Source organism: Chlorocebus sabaeus, chromosome 21 (genome assembly GCF_047675955.1).
Source record: "Chlorocebus sabaeus isolate Y175 chromosome 21, mChlSab1.0.hap1, whole genome shotgun sequence".
In the NCBI taxonomy this organism is placed as follows: domain Eukaryota; kingdom Metazoa; phylum Chordata; class Mammalia; order Primates; family Cercopithecidae; genus Chlorocebus; species Chlorocebus sabaeus.
In genome coordinates, this window is record NC_132924.1 from 39,051,446 (window position 1) to 39,066,128 (window position 14,683).

Sequence of the window (14,683 nt, forward strand, 5' to 3'; positions counted from 1 at the left end):
AAGAACCCACCGGCTAAGACCCACTTTGGGGCTCACCTGTCCTGGATCAAATCTACATAATTTAGACTTTGTGGAGGTCAAGGAGTAAGATTAACTCAGTGTGTTACACAAGCTCAAAACTTGATAGTCATCCTTGACTACCTCTTTCAATTTTGCCCTTCATATTCATTTGGCCAACAAGTCCTGCTGAGTTCACCTTCTTAATGGTTTTCAAATTTACTCCTCTCTCTAGTTTTAACTGCATGGGGTTCCTCAAAAGTTCCCTGACTCCTCTAGGCAGTGTTAGTTGTCTTTCTTCTGCCTTTCTGTCAAATTTTGAGCATAACTTTATTGTGGGACTTAGTATATATATTCACATTACATTGGAATCATCTGTTTACTCATGTTTCTCCATTCAACCATGATATTCTTAAGGTCAGTTAAAAAAAAAAATCTTATATCTCTAGTGCCTGGCATATAACAAGGCTCAATGAATGTTTGAGAAAGGCAAATGACTGGTATTTTTAGCCCAACTGGCAGGATAGTGCCACATTCACTGCATTCTTACTGTGTGTCAGGTATTTGAATTAAAAAGATGAGAAAGAAACAGTTTCTGCATTGAATACATGGACACTAAGAAGGGAGCAATATACATGGTGGCCTACTTGAGGGTGGGAAGAGGGTGAGGATCCAAAAACTACCTATCAGGTACTATGCTTATTGCCTGGGTGAAAAAATAATCTGTGCACCAAACCCCTGCAACATGCAATTTACTCATATACCAAACCTGCACATGCACGCCCTGAAACTAAAGTAAAAGTTGGAAAGAAAAAAAAAAAGAAATAGCTTCTGTTTTGGAGGAGCTCAGGTAACAGCAAGGGACAATATAATGACTAACAGCAACCAACTGTGTGATCTTTGATCAATTATTTAATATCTCTGAATCTCAGTTTTCTTATCTGTAGAATGAAGCCATATATATCCTTACTAAGAATTAGTAAAATAAGTTATAATGCAGTGCAATCTTACAAATTCCTGTAAGGATTAAAAGAACTGTTTTTCAGCACTTAACACAGTGACAGACATAGTAGACACAGGTTGTTATTATTAATGATGATGAGCCTAGCAGAAGAATACCATAATGCGAGGGGAATTTTTTTTCCTGTTTTTAAAGACGTGGTCTCACTCTTGTTTCCCAGGCTGGATTGTAGTGATGAAACTGCCACTGTAAAATTATAACTGAGATGGTAAAAGATATCTGACCTCACCAACTCCATCTTGCTTCTAACCTCCAAACTGTTCTTGTTCACTCCTGGGCATAGGCTGAACTAACTTTGGAAGGAACTTTCAGTTTTTAGCTTAAAACAAAGATGATAACAGCCCTTTCCTAAAACAAATCCCCTTCTTGCCTAAAAAATATTCATTTAATCCTTACAGGAACTTGTAAGATTGCATTGCATTATAGTTTATTTTACTAATTCTTGCAAGGATTTAAATATATATAGTAGGCTTCATTTTACAGATAAGGAAACTGAGATTCAGAGATATTAAATAATTGATGAAAGATCACACAGTTGGTTTGTGCTTTTAGTCATTATATTGTCCCTTGCTGTTATCTGAGCTCCACCAAAACAGAAACTATTTCTTCTTTTTTTCTTTCCAACTTTTACTTTAGTTTCAGGGGGTGCATTGCAGGTTTTGGTATACAGGCTAACAGAGTAGCCAAAAGATTAGACATTATGGTTTAGGAGTCATGCAGCTGGAGGCTACAAGATTCTGACCCTCCCCAAATTGCTCCTGGGGATGACAACACTATTGTAAAGTCTAACTCAGTGTTTGAGATATTTTGCAGACCCGCAAAATGGATCAGCTGGCACCACCCAGATGGTAAACTGGCACATCTGATCTTGTGGTCCCAACCCAGGAACTAAGATTCTGACCCTTCCCAAATTGCTCCTGGAAATAACACTACTGTAAAGCCTAACATCAGTGCTTGAGATATTTTGTAGAGGCTGGAAAATGGATCAGCTGGCACCACCCAGACTGGCAAACTGGCTCATCTGATCTCGTGGCCCCAACCCAGGAATTGATCCAGTACAAGACAGCTACCACTCCCTGTGAGTTCATCTCTGACCCAACCAATCAGCACTTCCGACTTACTGGCTGTCTCCCCACGCGCCAAATTGTCCTTAAAAACTCTGATCCCTGAATGCTATGGGATACTGATTTGAGTAATAACAAAACTCTGGTCTCCTGCACAGCCAGCTCTGCGTGAATTACTCTTTATTGTAATTCCCCTGTGTTGATGAATTGGCTCTGTCCAGGCAGCTGGCAAGGTGAACCTGTTGGGAGGTTACATTGAGTGACCCAATCACAGCTCACTGCAGCATCAAACTGAAGCGATCCTCCAGCCTCAGCCTCCCAAACAGCCAGAATTACAGGCGCAAGCCACAGAGGTTTGCAAGGGGAAATTTTTAGGAGCACAGCCACTGGGCGCAGAAAACTACTATGTACCTTCAGAGTGAGGGAGGAAAGTCTTAAAAGTCAAAGCCTTAGAAATGTTGTGCAGCCTTAAAAATCAATTAAGTCTTAGACCTGGGGGGTCAAACCTCAAATACGACAGCAGCCAGAAATTTATTACATCAGAGGTTGGGAATCACTTGGGGAACTTCAAAGGCAGATCCATGGCCAGTTCCCAGCCTCAAACTCATCAGAATTTCTAGGAGTTCTAGTTCCAGCATGAATATGATTTTACCTCTCCTAAATTGATTCTAATGTGCAGCCAAGGTTGAGAACCGCTGCCATTCTAAACCAATGAGGGCAAGATGGCCAAACAGAAGTGTCATTTCCTATTTAGTCTCCTTGATTGTTGCAATGGAATTTCTCAGCTTCAAAAGTCCAGCATTTCATGTGAGATTTCCCAAATTCTAAAATGTTGGCAAGTAATTAAAAAAATTTTTTTTAAAAAAGATTAGGATCAAAGAAAACATGGATTCAGGGCCTACTGAGTGTCACTTCGTGACCTTTCTTGCAGTTCAACCTCAGGTTTGAACAAACAACCTGATTCTGAGAAGTTAAGTAACTTGTTCACGGTTACACAGCCAGTCAGAATAAGAGTTGGGACTAAAATCCAGTCCCTCTGAATTTAATTAATGTTCCTTCTATGTCAAGGAAGAAAAACCTGAAGATGCGCTTTAAGCATGAGTAACAGAAACGCAGTTACAACCAGCATGATCGCAACCACGCATGCGCCTACTACTGGTAGCGCGGCGGAAGAGCAGCGAAGGTTAAAGGTGATGAATTACGACCTCTGCTGGCGACGCTCACGACTCCTGCCGTAAAGGCCGTGTGTGGCGCCTGCGCACTTCCTTTCCCTTGCGGATTCCCGACGAGGTGTTTGCAGTAAGGGGTTCGCCCTACGCCACGCGGCCGTCGCTATGGTGAAGCTGAGCAAGGAGGCCAAGCAGAGACTGCAGCAGCTCTTCAAGGGGGGCCAGTTTGCCATCCGCTGGGGCTTTATCCCTCTTGTGATTTACCTGGGTCAGTAGGAGAAGAACCGGGAAAGTGACTGGAGGGAAGAGGGTGGCGGAGACTGCTGTCCCAATTTTGGCCACCGAGGGAGGGAGAGAAAAACAGGGGACATCGTCGTGCACGGCCCCTGAGGCTGTCTGGTCAAGTGGGGCCGATATAACCTGAGTTCAAGTTCCCGTTCCGTCGCTTTATAGTTGCATGGTCTTTAACCAGTCTTGCAATCCCTTCTTTTCTATTTTTGCATCCTTAAAGTGGAGGTCATACTTCTCGGGATTGTTGGGAGGGTTGGATGACCCCAGTGGATGTGAAAGCGACTGATGCACTCTTTAGCACTAGGTGGGTTCTCGGGGTGTTTGCCCTCACCTCTCCATGTGGTCCTAAGTGGAAAGAGGCCTGTTCTGGGAATCTAGACCCCCTCGTGAAAGTACTACTGCCATGAAAGCATGATTATAATAATAATCGTTGGATGCCTCTGCTTTCTTACCTGTACAATGAAGGGTTTGGATGATTTCTATTACTGCCCCCATTTTACAGGTGAGGAAACAGCCGTAGAGAAACTTTTGCCAAGGTCGCACAGCTATGCTGACTGAGGGAGTTATGGGCTCAGGCAGTGGGGCATCAAAGCCCAAAGTCTTAACTACTATAGGGTACTTAAAGGATTTGGGGTTTTTTTGTTTTTGTTTTTGTATTTGTTTTTGAGACAGTCTCGCTCTGTCACCCAGACTGGAGTGCAGTGGCGCTATCACGGCTTATTGCAACCTCCGCCCGCTGTGCTCTAGCGATCCTCCCACGGAGTTCAGTCTCTCAAGTAGCTGGGACTATAGGCTCGTGCCACCAGGCTCCGTCACTTTCTGCAAAGATTTGTTAATATTTTTCAGTTAGGGCTGCAGACTGGGACCTATTCTGTAGTTTTTTCTTTTCTCTTTTCTTTTTTCCTTTTTTTTTTTTTTTTTGAGACATATTCTCGCTCTGTGCCCAGGCTGGAGTGTAGTGGCGCGATCTCTGCCCACCGCAATCTCTGCCTCTTGGGATCAAGCTATCCTTCCCCCATTAGCCTCGCGAGTAGCTGGGATTACAGACTTGCAGCTACTGCTCGCGACTAATTTTTATAATTTTAGTGGAGACGGGGTTTTGCTATGTTGGCCAGGCTGGTCTCAAACTTCTGGCCTCCAGTTAGCTACCGCCCCTCTCGCCGGGCCCCGCCCCGCGCGCGGCCTCCCAAAGTGCTGGGATTACAAGTGTGAATCACCGCGTCCAGCCAGTAGTTTTTTTTTTTTTTTTTTTTTTTAATTTTACTGCCCCACTCAGGCAGTTCCGTGAAAGGGAAAGAGCAGGTTTTTCATCCCAGCTGTGTCAGTTTGATCATATAGTTTGACAATTCTAAAACTCAGTTTTACATTTTAAAATGCTGTGATTTTAACAAGGTGCTGCTTCCTATTTAATTTAGGTGTCATGCATTGTATAAGATAAAGTACACTCTGATTAAGCAGCTGTGGTTTCTATTTCTCCATGAGTTGCAAGCCAGCTGATAACCTGGGATTATAGAACTTAAAAAGATGTTTTTCTCCCTTATTCTGGGTGCATTTTTTTAAAAAAAAACATTACTTTTCTAGATTTTAGTGACTTTGTGTGGGTACCAAGGATTAGAGTAAATATGACAGTTGTGTTGTCCCCACTATTCTTGCAGCACCTCCCCCCGCCCACTTCTTTCACTTGCTGATAGAAGGGCCTACTCTGGCTGGTCAAACACTGGGACTAGCTCTCCTTTTAGCTAGAGAGGTGTGGAAGCTTGATTCTTCCCCTTCTTTGTGCCACCTTCTGTTTTCATTGTGTATGCCACGTCCTATTTTAGCGTGCTCTTGCTTTTTGTGTTCCTGTGGTTCTTTGCTTCTCTGTAAGTCTTTTCATCTACTGTTCCCTCCTCCTCCCTGTTTTGAGATTCCATTTCTATTGCTAGAAAGCTATAGCTGGTTGCTGCAATCTACATGCCAGGGGCTTTCGTCTAAGAGTTGATAATGCATTCCTTTTCCATACTACAGTTTATTTTTCTTTTTATGCACACTGGCTATATTCCCTTCCTAGGAGTACCATTATGGTGATTTTCACCCCAACATTCAATTCAAGTTCTATGAGATTGGTGTTAAGGTTGTCTTTCCAGTATTTATCATTGTCTTTTCACTTATGCTGTATATTTAATTTTATGTCTAAACCAGTTCCCACGTTGAAATAGAGACAGGGGCTTGCTGTGTTACCCAGTCTGGTCTTGAACTTCTGGCTTCAAGTGATCTTCTGATCTTGGCCTCCCAAAGTGCTGGGATTATAGGAATGAGCCACCACACCTGGCTCCAGGTTGTTCTTTTACTTTCTCCACCTCAACTCTCACTAAAACCAGCAATTGCAGATTTAACTTTGTATGTAATTTAGGTTCAGTCATAACTTTCAGTGCTTCGGGTAGTATAGTGCTGTAAAATATGACAAGCAGTGACACGATAATAGAGAATGTGTCTGGACATCTACTAACAAGGTTTTAATGAGCCACTTGTTGGAAGGCAATTCGCCATGGTCTCTCGCATTTCTGCACATCTCATAAGCAGAGGCTCTAATGACCCTTTGTTTCATGTTATCTTTTGAGGGCGTTTGTAGAACAAACAGCCTTGGAAAATAGTACCTCCAGACAGAGCAAAGGGAGATGCGCTTGCAGCCCATTATAAAAGATTCTGGTTCCCTGAACTCCAGTTAATATCCTGCAGTGCAGTCCACCACATGTGCAGGTGTCATCCGGACCTCTTTGCATGGAAATTGGGAGTTGAGGAACTGAAACAAAAATGATGGTACTCTCACAATCTATTGCTGGAAGTAATAAAGTGTTCTTTGTTTCTGACTTAGAATATTGTCTATACCAGCTGGGTGCAGTGGCTCACGCCTGTCATCCCAGCACTTTGGGAGGCTGAGGCGGGTGGATCACCAGAGGTCAGGAGTTTGAGACCAGCCTGACCAACATGGATAAACCCTGTCTCTACTGAAAATACAAAAATTAGCTGGATATAGTGGTGCATGCCTGTAATCCCAGCTACTCAGAAGGCTGAGGCAGGAGAATAGCTTGAACCTGGGAGGAGGCAGAGGTTGCAGTGAGCTGAGATTATACCGCTACACTCCAGACTGACGACAGAGCGAGACTCCGTCTCAAAAAAAAAAAAAAAAAGGTGTTTATACCAACATCTGTGAAACTGGCAGGCCAGTTTGTTATCTTTTATTTATTTATTTTAATGGTCTAAGTCACAGAAGATTTTTTAAAAAATATTAACTTTTATTCTCTTTTACACATAATATTTTTTGTTATCTTTTAAATAAGATAAAATTGCAGACCCCTCATAGTTTTTGAAACCTCCCTAACTTAATCAGTTACTTCAGCAAGTGAGCATATATGTCATCAGGTTAGTTTATAAATATATTTTAAACGGTAAAAGATAACCATACTTGTAAAGAGTTGATTTAATTAGGTTGTTAAATAATAAGTATCGGATGATCCATCCCCTGCCGTCCCCCGCCCTCCACCCTGTCCCTTTTCTATCATTGGTCTTTGTTTTATAAAAGAGAGGTTTATGAGGGATAAAATATCCTCAGTTGTGTTTTTTAAAAAGTTCAGTAGTTTTTCCTCTAGGCATGGTGGTTCACGCCTGTAATCCCAGCACTTTGGGAGGCTGAAGAAGCTGATCACTTGAGCCCAGGAGTTCAAGACCAGCCTCGTCAATATAGTGAACCCTTGTCTCTAAAAAAATTTAAAAGCTTGGTTATGTCTTTTTCCAAAAATCATTTTGCTCTTCATAGTCTTTCATCCAGTATAATTTTGGAGTTGTGGTATCTTATTTCTGGGTAAATGACTAATAATGAAAGCTAGAACATGCTAAGGGCAACTGTGCCAATTGTGTGTATAATGACCGTGTGCAGTGGCTCACTGAGAAAGTTGTTTGTTTTTGTCTGGGCATGGTGGTTCACACCTGTAATCCCAGCACTTTGGAAAGCCAAGGCAGGTGGATCATTTGAGGTCTGGAGTTTGAGACCAGCCTGGCCAACATAGTGAGATCCTGTCCCTACTAAAAATACAAAAAATTTAGCTGAGCGTGGCAGCGCATGCCTGTAATCCTAGCTACTCAGGAGGCTGAGACAGGAGAATAGCTTGAGCCTGGGAGGCAGAGGTGACAGAGGTTGCAGTGAGTCGAGATCATGCCACAACACTCCAGCTTGGGTGACAGAGTGAGACTCTGTCTCAAAAAGAAAGGAGTAAGATAGCTTGTTCTTCCTACTGATTAGACCTGGACACAATTTCATACTCTAATGAAGATTGGAGACTTCTGTAGTGCAGATAAATTTAGATAGTGCTGGTTGGTGTAGATACCATTCTAGCTATCCTAGGTTGGATTACAAAGAAGAGAAAGTCTTGATTGTAAATGTTTTGTCTGCTGGGGGTTTAATTAATACTTTTTTCTCTTCTGTCTTCCTTGATTCAGGATTTAAGAGGGGTGCAGATCCTGGAATGCCTGAACCAACTGTTTTGAGGTACTGCTCTTAAAACTAAACATTTCAGGGCAAATGTTCATACAGTAGTACTGAATCACTAAGATGTAAAAGAGTAATAGTGGCAGGCCTTGAAATGGAGCTTTATCAGTCAGTATAGTTTTGGGTTATTGGAAAACTGCAACTACTTTCTCTTCCCCGTCCTAATTTGTATTTACTGTACCATGTTATAACTACAATGAAACACATTTTAACAGAAAAAGAATTTATTATCCTACCACTTTAAAATGCGAACTGTTTTAAATTTCCCATATTCCCATCTCATCCTCATTCAGATGAATACAACCTTTTATATCATTCTGACAAGGGTGTGCAGGATTTTGTTTTCACTTAAAATTTGAGTTGCTATCCCATGTATTTTCCAGTTGTGGTTTACCTAGGTTTTTCAATTTTTAAGTATTTTATACAACAATATAATTAACATTTGGGCAGGGTGTGGTGGCTCACACCTGCAGTCTCAGCACTTTGGAAAGCCAAGGTGGGAAGATCGTGGGAGGATTGCTTGAGGCTAGGAGTTCAAGACCAGCCTGGGCAACATAGCGAGACCCAACTCTACCAAAAAAAAGAAAAAAAGTAAATAATTAACATTTGTGTATAAATAGCTTTTATAGATTTTGATTTCCTTATAAATTGTCATGGGATTAATAAAGTATATGAACATTTATGGCTCTTGACTGTCAAATTCCTTTCTCAGAAATGATCTTGCTGGTATGTGTAAGCACTCGTGAAAACTTCACACACACAGTATACATACTCATATACACATGTATGCATATATGTGCATACTTGTGAAAATTACATGTATATGTATAATCTCAAACAGGCAGGTTTGCTCTGGAGGAAGGACTGATACTTGTGGCACTATGATGATCTTGACTACTGCACACTAGTGAATCGGATTTCTGCTTGATCCTGTCTCAGACATCTCTTGTGGGTTGCCCTCACAGACTTTTCACTGACTATTCTAGGGCTTCATTCATTTTCTTCGAACTTTTACTGTAAGCCACGTTTTTCTAGAGTGGGCAGAAAATACATTATTCACTATCACCTACAATGTGTCAGCCACTGCTTTAGGTGCTTTTTACACAATGTGTCTAGTTGTCACTTCAGTCCTTCAGAGCAGGTTATACAGTCAGTACGTGGTGGAATATGTTCTATTTCCAAAGCTCATATTCTTTCCACTGGGTCCATGTGGCCTTCCCCAAGTAATTTTACCTCTTCCTTTACTTAGCACAATGCCATCTGATACGAATTTCCTCCACCACATCTGCCTTGCTGCTCTCTTCTTTTTCAGAGGAAGGTCTTTTTTATTCTCAAAGGGTACTACAATATGTGCCTTCAAATTGTTCACTTCTGCAGTTATTCTCTTTTCCTGGATAAAGTTTTTCAACAAATGATCTTCACGCACTACCTTCCTCTCCTCCCTCTCTTCCTTTAACTGTTTATGGCATGACTTTTAAAAACTGCTTTCAGAGATTCCCCACTAAGTCCTCTTTTCTTAGCCCTTATTCTTTGATCTATCGTTTCCTTTTCTGTAAAATAGGAATTGAGGCAATATATCTGCTGCCTACTAGTTGAGTGGCCTTGGCCTTAGACCAATTATTTCCTTAGAGAAACATTACCTTGGGAAGCATGAGAGAGGACTACTGAGTCAAGCTGTGTGGCATTTTCCAAGTACTGGAAATTATCATCAAATACCTTTCTCCAAGAAACCATTAACCTTTCTAAGCTTCATTTCCCCTTTTTATCAGTTGGGGATAATAATACCTACATAATAAGGTAGCCATGAGCATTGAATAAGAATATTAAATATAAAGTATTAGTACTTGTCAAGTAATATGTGATCAGTAAACAATAATAATTTTTAATCTTTTCAGTGTCATCTTTTTTATCCCCATTTCCTTATCCTATGGAAACAGTGCTCTAGCTATATGATGCTGCATGCTAAGTCTCAGAATAAACTATATATATTTTTATGCCTTTGCCCCTATGCTTGTGCTCCGTCAGCCTGGAATGCTTTTTCCCCTTAGTTTCCACTGGATGGAAATCTGCTTCTAGAAAAGCCCAATCTCAAATGTTGCCCCTTCCGTAAATCTCTTCCTTCTTTCCTCCTAGCTAAAACTATTCTGTTTTTTGTGTTTCCATAGTTTCTTTTTTTCTTTTTAATTTTTATGGAGGCAGGATCTCACCATATTGCCTAGTCTGGTCTCAAACTCCTAGGATCAAGTGCTGAGATTATAGGCATGGGCCACTGCATCCAGCCCCTTAGTATCCTTTTGTATCTGTCATTCTCTGCCTTGTAGCTATAATATATTTTGTCTCATAAGCACCTAAAGTAATTGCTCAACAAGTATTGAATTAACTTAATGACCCTCATCTCTTGATAGTCTTCTGTGGGTTTTTTATATTTTATTTTAGTTTTTTTTGTAGAGACAGGGTCTCACTGTGCCAGTCTGGTCTTGAACTTCTGGGCTCAAAAAACAATCCTCCGACCTGGCCTCCCAATGTGCTAGGATTACAAGCATGAGCCATAGCACCTGGCCATCTTGGTGGTCCTTTGGACAGGAATTGACAAAGCATTGCATCTTGTACAAATTTTAGGCTGGACCAGCATGTTGGAAAATAACATTTTTTTGTGCCCTAGGTGATTTAGGATACAGAAGTGGGGAGAGAATGTGTCTTTCTGTTGTCCTTTTTTGAGGCTGCATTTATCCCAACAAGATTTGAACCTTCAACAACTAGATGAAGCATCCCTGTCCTACCGCTTTTCATTTCTTCGTCTTACTGTCTTCTCAGTGCTTCTCTCCTTCCTGGTGCCAACCCTCTTGATCTTTTCTGTCATTAAGAACATCTTCTGGTTTCCTTCCAGAGGCATTTGTGTTTTAGGAAAGAATTGAGTGACTGCCTGCAAAGGGTTACTCAGTTAAGGAATTTCATGTACTGTGCTCCCCGCACTGGGAAGAGTAACTAGAGAGATCTGAGCTGCCTGATCTATACTATGAAAGGAACAGAATTATACCTGCTATGGTTTTTATTAACATAAAATTTATTGTTTATTAATATAAAGTCTATTGTTTCTACATATATTTATTGTGTATATAATACTTATGTAAATAATACAGTTAAGGATCTACTAGTTTGCTTCCCTTGCCAAGTTGTTGGGTTCTTTGAGATTAGGACCACTTTCATCTTAGTATCCTCTTTCGCCCAGGATGGCTCATTGTGTGTGGTCAGCAAATGTTGGTTGACATGAATGGCTTATTCAAAAGTACTTTAATATATAAGGGGCAGTGTTTTAGTAAAATATTTAGGCAAAATATGTGACTATCAAGGTTAAGAGAATCATTTCCATTATCTGCATAAGGCTGAGCAAAATTTCCTTTTTATATTTTTGCTGCCCATTACCATTGAAGAAGAGACCTTTATAGATCTTTTTTTGTGTGTTTTCTTCTGTCACCCAGGCTGGAGTGCAGTGGCACAGTCATGGCTCACTGCAGCCTTGACCTCCTGAGCTTAGGTGGTCCTCCCACCTCAGCCTCCCGAGTAGCCAGGACAGCAGGCACGCGTTACCATGCCTGTCTTTTTTTTTTTTGGAGTTAGAGTCTTGCTCTGTCGCCCAGGCTGGAGTGCAATGGCCCAGTCTCGGCACACTGCAGCCTCTACCTCCCAGATTCAAGCGATTCTCCTGCGTCAGCCTCCTAAGTAGCTGGGATTACAGGCGTGCACCATGAAGCCCGGCTAATTTTTTTTTTTTTTTTTTTTTTTTTTTTTTAGTGGAGACAGGGTTTCACCATGTTGGTCAGGCTGGTTTTTTTTTTTTTTTTTGAGATGGAGCCTCGATCTGTGTTGCCCAGGCTGGAGTGCAGTGGTGTGATCTCGACTCACTGCAACCTCTGCCTCCCGGGTTCACTGCATTCTCCTGCCGAGTAGCTGGGACTACAGGTGCCTGCCACAATGCCCAGCTAATTTTTTTGTGTGTGCTTTTGGTAGAGACGCGGTTTCACCATGTTAGCCAGGATGGTCTCGATCTCCTGACCTCGTGATCCACTCACCTTGGCCTCCCAAAGTGCTGGGATTACAAGCATGAGCCACTGCGCCTAGCCTTTTTTTTTTTCTTTTTTTTTTTAAGAGACAGGGTTTCACCATGTTTCCAAGGCTGGTTTCGTACTCGTGGGCTCAGGCGATCCACCCGCATCAGCCTCCAAAGTGCTGGGATTACAGGCATGAGCTATCATGCCTAGTCAGTAATTTATTTTTATATTTTCAGTGTGTGCAAAAATACTTAAGAGTTTAAGGGGAGATTTTAATACGCAATGAAAATTGGAAATAGATGTGTGTTTTCTTCTTAGGCACAGGGAAATTTCTTTTTTTGTTTTTTTTTTTTTTGCGATGGAGTCTCGCCCTGTCACCCAGGCTGGAGTGCAGTAGCGTGATCTTGGCTCACTGCAAGCTCCGCCTCCTGGGTTCATGCTGTTCTCCTGCCTCAGCCTCCCGAGTAGCTGGGATTACAGGCGCCCACCACCACGCCCGGCTAATTTTTTTTTTTTTTTTTTGTATTTTTAGTAGAGACGGGATTTCACAGTGTTAGCCAGGACGGTCTTGATCTCCTGGCTTCGTGATCCACCCACCTTGGCCTCCCAAAGTGCTGGGATTACAGGCGTGAGCCACTGCGCCTTTCACTGCGCTTTTCAGTTTGGCTGAAAATATTTTTTAAAAATAAACTACAAAACTGTCATTGTCATTTAATAATGCAGTTTTATTCAATGGGCCACAGTTTTAAGCATCCGGATTTAGAAATGAAACCATCTCTTTGCTCCTTCTTAGACTCTATTGGAGTCAGCAAATGATTTGGGAGTTGGGCTTCTTAGTGACTGGAATGTTTGGGGTAAGAGTTAGTTGAGGTGGAAGGGGAGGCTAATTGCTCCCTAGGAACCTAATGGTTGTAAGAGCACTTAGGCCACATCCCACTCTGCCGTCTTAAATGATATAACTATCTCAGATCCTCAATTTCCACATTAAAATAGGGATCGTAGTTGGGAGTTGTGAACTTTCCTCAGTGTCTAATGCACAGAAACCATTCAATAAATGTTATTTTAGTATTACTGATGTTGCATCTAATAGTGAGATAGCTTTGTTTTCTGGGTTTATCAGGCTTACCTGTTAATGGAAATCAGTAATCGTTTTCCTTTTGATTGACTTCATTTTGTGTCTGCTCACATTTTTGTTTTTGTTTATGATAGGTAACTGCGCTCAAAAGTAACTAAAGTGTATTTTAATACAGTTCTGTATGTTTAATTTGTTTGTTTGGTGGGATTGATCCTTGTCTTTTCATAACTCTGAATTTGATAGATGAGGAAACAAATATAAATGTATAAAATTTTCTAGGTCTTAGGTTATGTGTAGAAGATTTTTATTTTGGAATTTAATTTCTTTCTCCTCTTCACAAACATTTTAGCCTACTTTGGGGATAAAGGATTATTTGGTCTTCTGGATTTGGAGGCAATCAGCGGACAGCATGGAAGATGTGTGCTCTGGCTCGGATAAGAGATGGGACATCGTTCAGTCACTAGTTGGATGGCACAAGGCTCTTCACAGATGCATCTGTAGCAGAGTGGAACTTGTACTAACTTATGATAGAATGTATCAGAATAAATGTTTTTAACAATGTTATGCTTGAGTCTTTTTTGAATTGAACGTGCTAGGATTATCAGGTAAAAATTAAGCCTTTTGGTACTTTTTTAAAACAGGGAATTTGTGTATGTACCTAGGTGCTGTTTACACCTGTAAATCCCAGCACTTTGGGAGACCAAGGCGGGTGGATCATGATATAAAAAATATTTTCCAAGTTAATTCCTGCCCATTGACCTAACATATGGATTACAGTTTCCCTTTGCAGTGAATTAATAACTCTTTCTAGGGTATTCCGAGGTAGTAAGAATACAGATAGTTCTCAGTTTGTGACAAACCAAACTCTCACTTCCTCCTCTGCATTAAAGTTCTGAGTGCAAGAAATAAAGGTCCTGGTGGCTCTGTTGCTAGGGGATGGGAATGGCACTGGAGAGTTGTGTGATTTATTTGTAGGTTACATGTGAGTCTAAAGTTTCCCTCAGTTATATTAGGAAACTAGAGCTGGCTGGGCAAGAGCCCGTGGATTGCTACATGGAATAGTAGCACTGTTTTCTGGTAGAAAGAAAGGCAGCTAATGAATGGAAACTAGTTTTCAGTTCTAGATACTGGTTTCCTGGGACCTTCACCTCTATTTGAATCCTACTTTTATTTAGTTTTTTTCCATTCTTCTAACAAAATAGCATTATTTACTACGTTTGGCCATTGTTACTAATACAAGAAAGCAGAACCTGAAACAAACAGTTTGGAAAGAGCCTATTGGGTTGAATATTTTAAGCATCCAGTGTTTAGGCATGATCATGACTATAATCCCTCTCAGGTGCTGGGAGCTGCCATCACCAGAAAGTTCTTATTTCTAATGTAAAACCCTCTTAGCTATTTAAGCCTATTTCCTCAAGGCTTGTTACTTTTGCCATGGAGATCTAGAAAACTATTGTGGTGTCTTGTTGCATAAGGGGATTTTAAAGTGGAA

General features: G+C 41.2%; 1 protein-coding gene across 1 annotated transcript; it reads left to right on the forward strand.

Moving 5' to 3' along the window:
• Positions 1-3,337: 3,337 nt before the first annotated feature.
• Positions 3,338-13,755, forward strand: TOMM7 (translocase of outer mitochondrial membrane 7). Its single transcript, XM_007981900.3, has 3 exons — positions 3,338-3,519; positions 8,019-8,067; positions 13,541-13,755. The coding sequence occupies exons 1-3, from the start codon at positions 3,417-3,419 to the stop codon at positions 13,554-13,556; spliced, it is 168 nt and encodes a 55-aa protein (XP_007980091.1). The 5' UTR covers positions 3,338-3,416; the 3' UTR covers positions 13,557-13,755.
• Positions 13,756-14,683: the final 928 nt, after the last annotated feature.